At 39.8% G+C, this 14609-nt stretch overlaps 2 protein-coding genes across 3 annotated transcripts in view; both read right to left on the reverse strand.

Annotated features, from left to right (window-relative positions):
- Positions 1 to 7930, reverse strand: part of igsf9b (immunoglobulin superfamily, member 9b) — a 29356-nt gene extending 21426 nt beyond the window's left edge. For both annotated transcript variants that reach the window (XM_074670311.1, XM_074670310.1), the window contains exons 1-2: positions 7370 to 7930; positions 1909 to 2004 (exon numbers count right to left, since the gene is read on the reverse strand). In XM_074670311.1, the coding sequence (XP_074526412.1) occupies positions 1909 to 1969 (61 nt within the window). In that variant the 5' untranslated portion in view covers positions 1970 to 2004; positions 7370 to 7930. The remainder of the gene's footprint in view (positions 1 to 1908; positions 2005 to 7369) is intronic.
- Positions 7931 to 10762: 2832 nt separating this feature from the next.
- Positions 10763 to 12545, reverse strand: tmem230b (transmembrane protein 230b). Its single transcript, XM_074670778.1, has 3 exons — positions 12216 to 12545; positions 11197 to 11319; positions 10763 to 11120 (listed from the first exon to the last, which is right to left on the reverse strand). Exons 1-3 carry the CDS (start codon positions 12309 to 12311, stop codon positions 10980 to 10982), a joined length of 360 nt encoding a protein of 119 aa, XP_074526879.1. The 5' UTR covers positions 12312 to 12545; the 3' UTR covers positions 10763 to 10979.
- Between the last annotated feature and the right edge of the window lie 2064 nt (positions 12546 to 14609).

Genomic DNA, 14609 nt, shown 5'->3' on the forward strand with positions numbered 1-14609 from the left:
CAGTAAATAAACACATAAATCACGCTTTATACGGCCTGAGAAATATGGGCCTTTAAAAGTTATTGCTGCCAGAGAGGCTGGATTAACCTCATTGGAATTCTTCTGGTCATTCATTCATGTGAGGATAGTCTGCTGCAGCAGGTTCATGAAACATAAGCAACAATTTCTTTGGAGATGAAGCAGAAGCATGCTCAACCAGACAAGAAGATTTCAGGAATTAATTCAGGTGTTGTAAAGTGATTTAAAAAAGCAACAACCAATCCCAAAGGCCTGCGCTGAACTGGATTTACAAAGGAATGACAACCCCAGAGGGATTCCTGATACAACCTGGGCCATCAGAGGGCATGTAAAACAATCGTGTGCCATTTGGCGGCAAGATCGTATAGCTGCAAAGCCTGCAAACACACAGCAATCCCATTAGTGACACCTGGAGCAGGCTTTCCTCTCTCCTCTCTCTCACCCGCTGCCATGTGCTCACGTGAGTGTGTGTGCAACTGGGTGCCAGTGTTAGCTCTGCTTCTCAGCTGGCCCGCCGATTACTTTAATCTTAGAAGGAGGGGGGGTTGTGGTGTGGTTCTCCCTCTGATGCAGGACAGCAGGACACTCTGCGCTCTCTCCAGCCGACCTCCCACTACCCCCTGGGGTACACACATGGTCTGCGGACCAGCTCAATCAATCCCACCACCCCCTCCTACAAACACATGCACGCACACACTGAAGCGTGCCTGGGGTTGGGGGTAGCACAAATCCCAGATTGATCTAAATCCACACCCAGAGATATTATTTAACTTGGATTTTGGCCTCATTCTCTTTGGTCCACTGATGTCTATGCTGTAGCCCCCCCCTTCCTCTTTTACTTTCCCTTTAATGTAAGGCAATGGGCGCTGTGCCAGATTCAGCACGGTGTCACTGAGGCTGCACGCAGGCATCTAAAGGGCAACATATGCCAACTAGTTGGGCATGCTTAATTTACAGCTAGTGCCATACTGCAGGACTTGTTGACAGAAAAAACAGTAACTTTTGGTGAAGCGATGCAATGCACTGCAGAGACAGATGGGAACCAAGTGACAGTTAAAATAGAGGATGTGTATCAGAAATGTTATGATAGAGCAGATATAAGTTTGAGATACAACACCAAAAAGGGGATTCAAAGCAGCTGTTATTTTTCCTTTTAGTAAAAGTTTATACAGGTTGTAAAAAAGTCTGCCAAGAGTGACAACTCTGAATTTTTCACAGTTACTTTAAGAAGAACTTTTGTTTTTTTTTTTAATTGGTAAAATTGAGCAAAATTAATACCAAAAAATTCACACGTCACCCAGAAGCAAAGATGATCAAAGATAGACTCATAATCCACCCCTAATTTATGGATTAAAAAGTGACAGTGATGGTATGAAGAACATATTATTGCTAAAAGTTGAATGAGTTGAATCCAAAGTATTCAAAGGTTACTCTTCGTTGAGTAATATTGTCATCATCATCCTGTAAATGTAATCCAAAAAAGCAGATTTCAATCCCAGTTAATCTGCATACATGTGTGATTCCTATTTACACATGTAAACAGAAAAGTACATGTCAGTGTCATATAATCAGAAGGTTTCTTTTTTCTATTCAACAGGTCAGAGGAATGGGATCTAATGCTGCTTTCTGCTCTTATGTCACAATGTCATGTACATAACAACAACAAAATATTAAAGTAGTAGCTGCTTAAAATGATTTATCAGTCGTCATCAAAGTTTTGAAATGATTTCTTATTGTGAATCAACAGTTTGTCCACAGATTCAAACATAACAAGACATACCTTCATGACATGATATAGAGAAAAACCCTGTAAGCAGTTAATGACAGATGAACTGTGGAGATGCATTGTTAATATATGCAGTGGATCCATATTTGCATTAGCATACTCACTTAGCAGACAGATGGCTATAGCAGTGGTGACAGCCTGGAGCCACCGTCTCTCCAGTCCCATGGCCGTCCGTCACACTCCTTCACACATCGCCCGACCTGAAAGAGAGAACAGCACATCCCATCAACAGAGCACAACTACTGCACCATTCACAGTTTCACAGCTGGGCTGGGACATCCCTCACATCCTCCCTCAGACAAATGTAATCCCTAAAGTTAACATCATCTCATAATCCAACAACTACACTGGATTCCAGATGCTTCTCAGTTAATAAATAACTGTATTCTTTGAAAACACTAAATCCTCTGGAAAATTGCATGTCTGAGCTGGAGCTGGATTACAGCAAATAAGCTACTCCAGCAAGTAACAGTAAAGCATGGGATTGGGAGGTTTGTGCATCCTGTGAGACCAAAGTGTGTGACTCTCTGTATGTGTGTGTGTGTGTGTGTGCGCGTCTATAGGGAAGACCTGTATGAAGCTCTGAGCGTATGCACAGATTAACCTGATGTTTGTGATTTGCCCGGCTTGAGCTAAATAGGCCAAGAGCTTTCAACAGGTGACACGAGCCATACAATGAAGTCTGTGTCCCTGACTCCAGATGTTATCCTATTAGCAGCGTTTTAAAAAGGAACCAAGCGGCCGTGAATAGACTACCATACGGAGAAGTCTAATCAAACTGAAAGTAACTCTCTGTGAGCTTCAGTGGAAGCACAGTCTGCAGATTTTTATCTCTAAAAAGTCTCACAAACAAGACTCCCCCTCATAGGCTGAAAGAAGAGAACAGCTGCAGGTCGTGACACCATCGCACCTCAAATTGGATTTGAGGCACATATTTAAGTTGTTGCCCTTTTAATATAATAGAAGAATGTGCCCCCCTCTACTTAAGTCTGTATGGCTTATGCTGGCTTATTACTCAAAGTTAATTTAAAGTAATGTGAGAAGTTTATTCTTAGAAAGCAGGTAGGTGTAAATGTTAGCTGCTAATACAACAGATGCCCTGCAGAAACTTTGAGCGACACAAGACTTCCACTTGATGGTTTCCCAGCAGTCATGTTTGCACTTCAGTAAACAGACAACTCAGGATAGAGCAGCAGGAAGATGCATTCAAACAAAACAGGGTTGACTTTTGCTGCTGGACATCTGCAATTAGTTTTGTGCAGCACCTTTCTAAAACTAGCACAGAGGAGATGTAGGGCAAACACATATGTGTTTACAGTAAAAGCTGATAATGTAGGGAGGCATGTAGGACCAGAATTATGGCTGGGGTTGGTGATTTCTGCACAACAGAATCATTTGAGCCCAATGTTTGTGATGAGGGACGGATTACTCCTACTGTGCAAACATTACCCGCTCAGTAGGGGAGTCAGAATGAACAGAGCTTTATCTTAAAATGGATGCGAGTCAAAAAAGTAGTATATGCAGTATTTATAGTCAAATGATTTGAGTGTCATCCCCTGCTTGTAAAAAAAATGAAGTGTTGCACATCACTTCATCATTGTGCCTGCCATCCTGGCAATCATTTCAAAGACAAAACAGAAAAAGTAATGAGCAGATCCACCCATGCATTTAAAATTCTGGCTTGTATCTAAACCTCAAGTAACTTTTGACAACCTCAAGTCATGAAAAATTCTGTTTTTGCTGTGCCGGCTCTGCAGCGCTGCTTCCACACCAGATTATATGACTGGCCCGTGGGAACATACAGACAGACACTCTGAGCCGTCATATTACAGAGGAAACCTGGAGGGGGTTATGTCTGCAGGTGCAGGGGAAGATAGAAGACAGCCAGGTTATTTCCTCAGGCAGCAGAGCAGCAGAGCAAGGGCCAGTTAATTGACACGTACATAGAGAGGGGGCGCAAAAAAGATATTTGAATTGGATCACTGAGTCTATTACAAGTCTAAAAACAGGCAGACAGTGGCACAGCTTGGTTATTTATCTGACACATCTCATCCTATAATAACCTGTGTAGAGTCTGGAGCAGTTCTGTTTTACATATCATAATCTACTTCAAGAAAATTTAAGTGTGGATTACAGTCCACATTCATTTTTAAAGCATGCACCTCACAAACTTGTCAAAGAGAAGGTTTACTCCCACACACCTCTCAAGAGTTTCAAAGGGAAAGTTGACATAATTATCTACTGTGTGCAAGCTGCACGCTCACATATTCAACATCCCCACAATCAACCCTGTTACAGCACATATGCCTGTCAGACAAACTGGATTTGGATGACAATTTAACAATCAAGTTGTTGGGGTGTGATTTTCAAAGATAAAGCGAAGCTCCTCACTCAAGTAATAAATGACACTAAAACCTCAAAACGACTTTGGGATGAAGTCTTCAATTACTGAGTTTTGAAGAAGCCTTTCATGGATAAGTCATGCAGTGAATTCCTGCCTCAGCACAAGACAGCTCATGCAGGCGCAGCTGATTTGTCTAACATTTCGCTGGATTTCAATGACACAAATTGCTTTAGAAGTAGTCATGACTTAGCCTTCTGGACGGTACGTTTGTAACACCCCAGACTAATCCTGCCCTTCTGCTCCGAGTGTTAATAGTGTAATCAAATTAGGGTTCAAATTGGCGAGGCAAATCAAGGACACACACTCAACAGGCTGTGTAGTCATCAATCACCACTGAATCAAGTCACTAGAAGAAATGTATTATTGTGTTTGCTGAAGTGACACATCTGGTTTCTTTACTGTAAAAAAAAGCGTTGTCTGAATTATAAAGACATTTTTTTAAAGAAATTTTAGTGAAATGCTGGCAGTGCATTCAGTGACCCTATATGACAGCCCATTCATTAACTCCATTCAAAGAACTTCATTTCTCATCACTACTGTACAACAAAACCTTAAACCACATTGGTAACAATTTCATCAGAATAACTCAAAGTTAAAGCATTATTCCCCCCGATGTGAAAATCTCCATTACCCTCCAGAGAAATCATATTTCATCAGTTAATTAGAAGAAGGGTGTTTTCAGAATCAGTGTTTAAATGGTTAGATGTGGTCCTGACTCCAGTGCAAAAAAAGGAGCAGATCAGGAGGTGTTAAAGGGTATCCCCATGCACTTTTGACCTTAAGAGTTTGAGAGTGTCTGTTATCCCTCAGTACCTAAGCAGCACCCAAAGTGATGTTAGTGACAGATACAGGCCTGATAAGAAGTAGCATTACTCTCTTGGTAATCCCGGTTAATCCTGACCGAGGCCGTAAACTCAGAGCAAAACAGCCTGTGGCAGGAACTGCAGGTGTTACTCGTGCACAAACTTTCTCAGGTCAAAACAGGGATCTCATAGAGATGCAGAGAACATCGCCAATCCAACCATAAAAAAAGTGATCTACAAATTAGTACACGTGACCCACAGTTGCAGGGCTGTAAACCATCAATTCGGCCTCAACTGGTTCCACAGCACAGAAATCAATTCATAGATTTTGATCCTGGCACAGCAACCCCATTCCAACCAGCATTGACAACTACTTTGGTGAAAGGAAATGAAGTGCGAGGCACACGCTGGGCACGGGAGCCGAGCCCTAGTCTCGTGATGGGGAAAGCCTACTGTATATGGATTAACACAGTGATGGAAGGAAACCTACAGTAACACATGGTGCCACAGGGTTTTAGCATTGATGTGCAAAAAGTGTTTTGAATTTACTGGCACGAAAAAATCCAAACAGTGGACTCATTTAGAGTATGTGAGTGTCCCATCTACATGTATCTGTCTCCGGGGTGCAGGGGGTGACTTCAACCCTCTGAGAGCAAAGCAGCTAACATTCTGGTTGTAAGTACTGAGTTGTTGTCCTTGACCTGGCCTGGCCCCTCAGAGATGGGTCAGTCTCAGAAAGCTACTTTCAAGACAGGACAGTCTATCCCTTACTCTAGAGAGATGGAGAATAACTGAGGGTCAAAAGTGGATAGGTAACAAACCTAAGAGCTGAGGTTTTGTGTGCTGGCATGGCACTGGACTGTTCATATGTGTGGTTCTCATTTCTTTATCCCATCTGTTACTGCTCAAATGTAGAGGGTCATTTGATGAATGCCTCCAAAGCCAACAAGATATTAAGAGACCATTTATGACGCACATTAGGGCCTTTACACTTTATGACTATTTGTCTTTGCTCACAACAAGCTCAGCTTCACAATGCTCCTTCACTCTTACTCTTCACTCACTCCTGTTTTTTGTACATTTTTGATGAAACACTATCACTCAGATGAATTTCCTACAGGCTGACAGACTACCTTAACCACTTACACCACACCAACTTGAAGTAACCACTTTCAACTCATGAATAATTTGTTGCTCAAGACAATCAATTTCATCCTGCCTGACAGTCTGCCTACAGGGCGCAGTTTCCCACACTGTGATTTGAATGTTGCAATACCGATGAAGTGTCAAAGCTTGCTAAATATTAAAATATGTTCAATATCACCGTGTAAAAGAAACCTAAGCTGACATTCATCACAGGCCATAAAATGTGAGAGGAAAATGCAAATCTGCTTCTTGAATGTAGCTGTCACCTTGTAAATAATTCAAAAGCAGACGCAGACACTGATTTACAAATCAGTGACTGCCATGAGTACCAGACTGGAGGGGTACAATTTTCTATGGTTCAGTGGAGAAAATTATACATCAACATCTTTATTTTTTTTTATGTCAAAGGCGACTAAAACCAACAAGCTGATTAGCAAAGGAAGCTTAAATTTATGAAAGTAAACACAGCCCCTATACAGTCTCATAGCCTCACAGAGGGGATTACAGGCATCAGGAGTGATGTTTGCCTCTGTGCACCTCATTTCACCGATCAGTATTAAGAGGCACAACAAAAACAAAGAAAGCAAAGCACCAGGCTGGAGCAAAGCAGAGTATATCATGTGAAAAGCAGAACAGGCTGCACTGCCTCCTTCAATACCTCAAATGAAGTTCTGCCCTGCACATTGCACCATGTGGAGCAGCAGGCAAAAACACAGTCTGATACTTTTAAAACAGACACCAAGCCACAAGCTCTTTATCTCTGCACCCCTGCAGTGAATTTAATGCTCAGTCCTCCATATCACCAGACGTCCTGTTAGAAAAAAAACAGGTGCATCTTTTGTCTGACTCAGTGAGTGTGGTCGCAGCTGAGGGGAGGGAGCTCTGAATGATAGAAATAAAACACATGTCAATAAACAAATACATAAATGAAGGGAACAGATATAACCGACCATTGTTCTCATTATTTTAATCCCAGTACAGGGTTCACTTTTAGGTCATTACGGGGTGTTAAACCTTTTCAGCGGGGTTTGAGGGGGAAAAATCTACCAGATTACGAGTGGTGAACCTGATACACTAAACATAAACAAAGGCGCCATCACATCGTACCTTGCAAATGCTATAGTGCATTTTGCTGAAAACTGCACTAATGTCACGAAAGAATATGCTGTTTATCCAGCAGAGGATGCTTTGGCTCTGAGCCCTGCTCCTTACCTTGCTCGAGGCACTTTTCACTTGAAGCAGCGAGTGTAATCTGTCAATCCATGGATGCTCTTCTTTAGGACTCAAGATGCAGAGCAAAGTGTAACTGTCCCTTCCCTCTAGAAATAAACCAGACTTGGGGGGGGAAAAAAGTAGAATTAAAGAAAAAAACACGAAAGAAAAAAAGTAGCCAAAGCGCACGGGTCACATTTTTTGCAGTCCGCGTGTGGCTCGATGAAAACAATCCCACGAATCCATTTTCTAAGATTTAGTAACAAAACTCGATAAAATCCATTCACACAGGACACCCTCACGAGTCCGACATCATCCCATTTAAAGTCCGTTTAAACTTTACACGCTTTGGCTTCAGGTCTGCGCGGGTTTCAGTCCAAACTCCCCAAAAGTATCCTCGATCACACGGAGTTTAAAATCAGCTCCATGAATACGCGGAGGACGAGCTCGGTCGACGCATCGCTCATTTATTACCAAACGGGTGCAAGTTTCATGAGGGAAAAAAAGCACACTGCACGTTTGGCTCAAGCCCTGCTGTTGATACTCTCTCCGTGTCCCTCCTCCCGCATTATCATTCCCTCCACCCCCTACTACAGGCGCTGTCTCTACTACTGTAAAAACAGGCAACAAAGACGCACAGTGCTTCCGGTTAAACCTTTCACATTAAAATCCCCCTAAACGAACATGGACAATGTTGTAGGAAAAGTAAGATTAATGCCCTCTCAAAAATGCTAGTAAATAAACTTCAGCTTTACTATTTCCATCATTAATCAGCAATAACCTTGCCTCTGACTCTGTTCAACTCTGCTTTACTCATGTGACGGTAGGTTTTCTCAAAATTTCACAAAAGAACCGAAAATATTTTTACATTTAGACAGTGGGTGTGGAAAAATGTCTAAGATATTATACTGCAGTGTTAAATAGAGGCGAGCAATATTCATTTCTGTTTACACACACACGCGCGCGCGCCTATATGTATGTATATATATAAATAAACCACACCTTCACGGGAAACATTAGGATCAGGATCAAGTTCTTGGTAAACTCATTCAAGGAAGAACTACTTATATTGTTAATGTTATAAGTTAAACCTATACTCTGTCTGCTAATTTTTCTAAGAGGCACTCTTTGCTCTTACCATTACAGGCTTTTCAACATGACCGACTGTGGATTGCAAAAAAATACTTAATAAACATAGTTACTTAATTGAAAAGAAATACACAGTAATAGTGTTCCTGGCAGGATTGTGTTGGTGCCAAGGTCTAGAGACCCTCAACAAATGAAGCTTTTACTCTGAAGGTGTCCTGCTCCTCTTCCGTTTGTTTTTCACTCGTCGTCGTGCAAGTTGATGCTGCTGGTACTTCAGCATCTCAGACAAAAGCACATTTTCGTGGGAAAGACTTCAGGACCAAAACAAAAGGCAAACTAATACCCAAATGGTGAAAATGTGTCCTGCCGTTTGGTACAGCATTATTTATTTTTTTTTATTTTTATTTATTTATTTTTTTTACGACAGGAGCATATTTTGTGTTTAAAAAAAGGGTGACATGAAAAATCGACACTATTTTTGTTCGTCACGCGTAATTACATCCAAGTGCTAACGAAGTCAATGTATTAGCAAGAGTTTGGGTTAAAAACTCAATTAATAACATAGAGAAGAAAAACTAAATGTGAATAACTTATTTGTCTTCTTGCATTAAAAAAAAAAAAAACATTTTATTCATTTTAAATATTCCCAAATCAAAACAGACCTGCCTGTAGCAGCTACTATTCATTTAGCTGACCCCGCGTTAATTAGCTTTCTGTTAACAAAACGTCGGCTAACGGCCCAAGGCCAAGCTAGCACGAGAAGTTATTATTCCCTTTACAAACCGTTCACTATCATATAATATCCTTTTTTTTCATCCACAAAGACACAAAACTTTAAATTTGTTTCCCTTTTTAATTCTTAAGGTTAATTTTCACTTTAACTATTTCAAGCTTGGTTAGCATTGTGCTAACCAACATCATTTATTCACTTTTAATTTTGGGATGTATTTATCTTTTTAGGTTATTTAAAGACAAAAAGGAAAGAAGAAAACTTATTTTTGTTGTCAAAGCTTGCCGTTATCTTACCCAAAAGCGACTTTTCACTGTCCCTCCACAACTAGCAAGTTTTTCAAAAATAGGTATATGCTTACATGCAGAAACTGTTAGGGGTGTGGCCGGTTAGATGTTGGGAAAGGGGAACAGGTTGCTCTGTTCTGTTGCAGTTTAAAACGACCAATCCAATGCCCCAACATGAATGACCACCAGGGGGTGTTACTGATCTGAATTCAAAAAGGTTTAAGACAGTGTTGATGATGGACCGTGTGTGCTGCAATTGGAGACAGGAATTGAAAATCACTTGAATGGAATTTTCTATAACACATTTTGACTAATGGCCATTGACTGATTTTGCCACATGGTCCCTCCTTACCCTTGTCAAACATGGTCAAATTACTGAAATACTCCTTAAACAACTGTACGATTTTTTTTGTGTCTGCCTACACGTTTCTTAGCGTGACAAGGCTAAGCTTGATATAAAACTTTACTGCCTGCATCTATAATTCTTTTTTGCTAAATAAAAAAAAAAGTGACATAGACCTAAAACATATTACCAAAGGCTTAACATTTTTTGTGATAAGTTGCTGAGGCAATCAAAACTTAAGCAACAACTTTTTACCTTTTTACGTCTTCCTCTCGGGTTTATATGGCTGAGAGTGAGCTTTTCTTTTTGGAGAGGAAGGCACTTGCTAAAAAAAAACCCTGCTGATATCTGGTGGTAGATCTGGTATTAACAATATGTGATGGGGCTTTTATTGCTGATGGAGCAGATACATTTGTCAGCTATAAACAAGAACACAAAAGTAGTTCTAGGTAAATCCACTTTGACAGCTAGTTGGGAACAGTGGCATTGCTTACCATTGTCCTGCAAGAACAATGAAGGTGGAAACCCCACCTTTCACCAACATACTCTTGAAATTTATGAGTTGATGTCATAGATAAAGCCAGTAAAGCCTTCAATATACGTTAACACGATGCAACATCTTAATTGTGAGTGTGCTTTCCTTCCCTGACAATGTTTACTCTCACAGGAAAGGTACACCATATGGAGATCAAGGGATTGGAATTAATCACAAACAATCCTCAGTAAAAGAGCGACTGAACAGTGAGGGAGAATTGAATAAAGGGTTAGTGCATCAATGTTAAACAGTCCATTAATCACAATATGTACTATATGTCAAAAAAGTTTGAGGTCAGAGAAATGATAACCTGAACAAATAAAAGAATTCAAATAAAAGGGGCTGATATAATTATTATTTAATTACTTTATCAAGCTTTCAAAGCAAATATACATCATATAAAAGATAAAACTACAAATCAGGGTTTGGGATTAAATTAAATCAACAAAAGCAAGCAAGTATCTAACTCTAAACCCATAATAAAACATTTACATGTAAATCCTTTAAATTTAAAGAAAGGTAATTTACAGAATCTGTTTAACCAGACTGTTTTAAAAGATATTTATGCCAGTTTATTTCAGTAGCAGATTTAAATTTTTTGCGTAAATACAGAAAGACTGCAGCTGTCAGTCATCAAAGTCTGGGATATCATCATAGGAGTAGCCGTGGTAGCCCTTTGATGCATAGTAAGCTATTCGCAGGTGGTAAAATCCAGGTAGGAAGACCAGGATCCCGATGATAAGGACAGGCACAGTTCGATCTGAGTGCTGAAAAAGGAGACATCATCTCAGTATGACATTAATTTAATGGAGTTAACATACTGTTCACACTGTGATAACTTACGGTGACTCCAAAGTATCCAGCCAGGAGAAGGGAGCCGATGATGATTAACAGAGAGCCGATTACGAAGAGGACTGTGGCCAGTGCTATGGCTTTGTATGGGACTTTGGGTGGGGGCTTTTTGAACTGCAGAGGAGTAGAAATATTTAATTAGGAACCCTTTACTCTGTCACAGCAGGCTTTCCATCACAATGCTTGTTTTCCCAGCTAATCTATTTGAGGTGCATTGCTAAACCACTGGTCACAGTGACTTTATTACGCCGTATATTCATAATACTATATGAAAAGAGGTGCTGTTATACAGAATATAAGCATTGCTGCAACTTGGTCAAAGACACAAGTCATTGATAAAATTAAGTTCATCTTCTTAACCTTAAGCATGACATTGTTTCAACAAAACAGTTACAAAAGCAGCAAAATGCAGAATGGAATATTATTCATTGCTTCTGCAACCAAGTATCCCATCTGCACTCATGCCACTACAGCACTGATTCATAATGCTGTAAATTGGGGGACAGTGTTGTGGTTCTGAGGTGTCACTACAAAATAATCAAGAAAAATACTGTCTGCTCTAATGCTAATCAGCTTTACTCACAACACCAGAGAGGAAACCAGGCAGAGTGTTGCAAATAGTTGAAATTCAAAGTTATATTGGGCTTTGTATCAGTGCTGAAGGATTTCCTCCTCTCCAGTTACATTACCTGGTCAAAACTAACTGCATTATGTAATCTCATAGAGCAGGAAGCACGGATATTTTGTGATTAAGCTTTGGGTGGGGGGTAGACTACTCTTTGTGGGTTATGATACTGATGCAACATTATTGTTACTTTTCTTTTAAAAGAAAGAAAGAAAGAAAGAAAGAAAGAAAGAAAGAAAGAAAGAAAGAAAGAAAGGCAAGTTACATGGAAATAACAAGATGTGTTTTGTAGCAGTTTGCTTTCTTTTTCGAATAACAGCCTCTTTAGGTGTGACATAATTTGCTAGATTCCATTAACATGTTTTTGTTTTGACTGCCCTCTTACCTGTAAGTCGATGTAGCCGTCATCATCACTGGCTAACCTGGAGTACCTCACTTTGCTGTTGGGGATCCCATTGGACACAACGCTACGAGCTGGCATCTTTTTCAGCTGCTTCAGTTTATCAGCGCCCCTCAAAAACCGGTTATAATTACTGCTATAGAATCAGTATCAAACCTAAAAATATCTCAAGATTTATTCATTTAAAAATATACTAACTATGCTGCTCAGATTGAGTTTTAAAAGCGTTATTTATCTATGAGAAGTGCGTGCAGAGATTACAGCGAGGTGTTGACATCTACAGTGGAGCTTCCGTGTTTCAGTTGTGGTACGCAGTGCGCATGCGCATAACTGCTTAACCTTTTCGTGGGATTGAAAAAACCCAGACAAATCCTACACCATGGATGAAAGATTTAAGTTGTTTTAAGATGACTGAAGAAAATTGAAGTAGTCGAATCCATTTCATATGAAACAAGTTTTTCAAACGCTGACTTGCACCGCTGCTTCCTCACCGAAAGAGAGCGCTGTTTAACTGTAAACCGATCAGATAACAATATTAAGAAGCATCAGTGACACTGGTGTCAAGATTCATCTCTTTGTGTGGATGCTCATTTCCTGCTTTGCAATGTCAGTCCAGCTTTATATTCACACCATGTACTCATAAGATTTATTCTGTCTAGGCTGCATACTTTTTTATTTAAATGTGTGCAACGAGAGCTGAGATATAGCAGCAGATAAACTTCCTCTAGAGGGTGTCGATAGTCAAAGATTTAATCTTATACATCACATACATATTAATTTCTCTTCTCTCATACGCATTTCACCACACAGAAAATACAGGCTTTGACAGTCATCTTGATGAATAAGTAAGACACATAAGAAATTGAATAAACAATTTTATTTTTTTTTCAATTTCCATCATCAATCAAATTCACCTGCAGATGTTTGCCTGTTATCTCTGACGGATAGCCTATCTTAGTCTCCCTGGTAATACATGAAGGGACAAAACACAAGACATTACATTTCCATAATATTCGCATTATATAAACATTTAAAGCAATACTGGTGTGTGTGCTTTTTTTTATTCCAGTTGTAGTTTTTCGCAGTCCCCAGCCAGTAGGTAGAAATTTGGGCTGTCATATAGACAAATATGGACTCTCCTGCTGGTAAAATTCAGAAAGCTGCATACAGTTGATCATTGTGATTCCAGCCTTTGGGCAAAACTGTTCCCTGTATAGTCAAGGATGAAATCCAAGAAATACTTTCAAGAGCGATTCAAATACGGTTATTACCTTTAATTATTATACAGTGCATGCAGCATCAATAATATGTTCTTGTTGCTTTTAAAGTACCTGTTGGCGAGGAACAAGTCCCAGATGATCATTTGTACACTCAGTGACCTTGACTACAATGCACATTGTTGTAGTTTGAGGCTATGCTGCTGCTCTCTGGAGAGATAAAACTTCTGAAACCATCTGTTTCTGTCTCACATTCTATTGTTTTGTTTTTTTTCTGCCCGCAATATGAATCACCCTGCATTATATTGCATTGTATGTTCTCTAATCTTGTTTAACATTTTGATGCATATTTATAAATAGATCCAAGCCTCTGCAAGACTTAATCTCTGAATATCAACCTAGGATACAAGTGGATCTTTGTTTCAGAGGGGATTATACCACTGTATTTTTTCCCCTTAGTGTCCACTTTAAAATGTATCAGCTGTACTATCTAATGTGCTTGAATGTGAAGTGCATTTATTTTTCTACGTACAACCTGATGGCTCCTCTGTTCCAGGGGATATACATTAAAGAGGCTCCTGATGTGCAGAGATTTTGAATGAGCATGTGCCATCTTCATTGTACCTGTTACTAACTATAAGAGTGAGCTTTACTCTGCTTAATTTATGAAGCTTGTTTCCGTTCACGTCTCCTGATGTGACCAAAAATTAGATGCAACCATTATTTAGCACTAACGCTGCCTAACCAGTGTATAGCAGATTTGTATATTAAATCTTTTCGTCTAAACAACCTGTTTTCCTTACTTAGGCTGAAGCAGCAGAGGCTCTCTGAGTCTAATTTCAAAAACGTGAAATTTCATTTGTCTGCATGATGCTGTTATTTTACATCCATTAAACCCTTAAATGGACTCAAACTGGACTACTGATGGAGTAATCTATCTGAAAGTGCCACTGCTTCACTTTTTTATTTTTTGACATCACCTAATATGTCATCATTTCTATTTTTTAAGCTGAAATACATGGATTTGAGGATTTCAGTGGGATTTTCCTGTACAATACCAGCACAGTGTGCTTCACAATATTAATATCAATGCTGCTGAAGTGACATCTGGAGTTGTGATTTATTAATCAGATGATAGGCATGACTGTCACTGGTCAGAGGG

The sequence above is a fragment of the Halichoeres trimaculatus genome, unplaced genomic scaffold, assembly GCF_033239565.1.
Source record: "Halichoeres trimaculatus isolate MK-OKI-2021-1 unplaced genomic scaffold, fHalTri1.1 fHalTri1_scaffold_5, whole genome shotgun sequence".
NCBI classification, from domain to species: domain Eukaryota; kingdom Metazoa; phylum Chordata; class Actinopteri; order Labriformes; family Labridae; genus Halichoeres; species Halichoeres trimaculatus.

Bases quoted from the DNA above. Each gene is read 5' to 3' on its own strand.
- tmem230b (XM_074670778.1), bottom strand. From the start codon at position 12,311: ATGCCAGCTCGTAGCGTTGTGTCCAATGGGATCCCCAACAGCAAAGTG. The intron at 11,320-12,215 runs GTAAGAGGGCAG...ACTCCTCTGCAG, and splicing joins ACGGCTACATCGACTTACAG to TTCAAAAAGCCCCCACCCAA. The intron at 11,121-11,196 runs GTAAGTTATCAC...CTCCTTTTTCAG, and splicing joins CTGGATACTTTGGAGTCACC to CACTCAGATCGAACTGTGCC.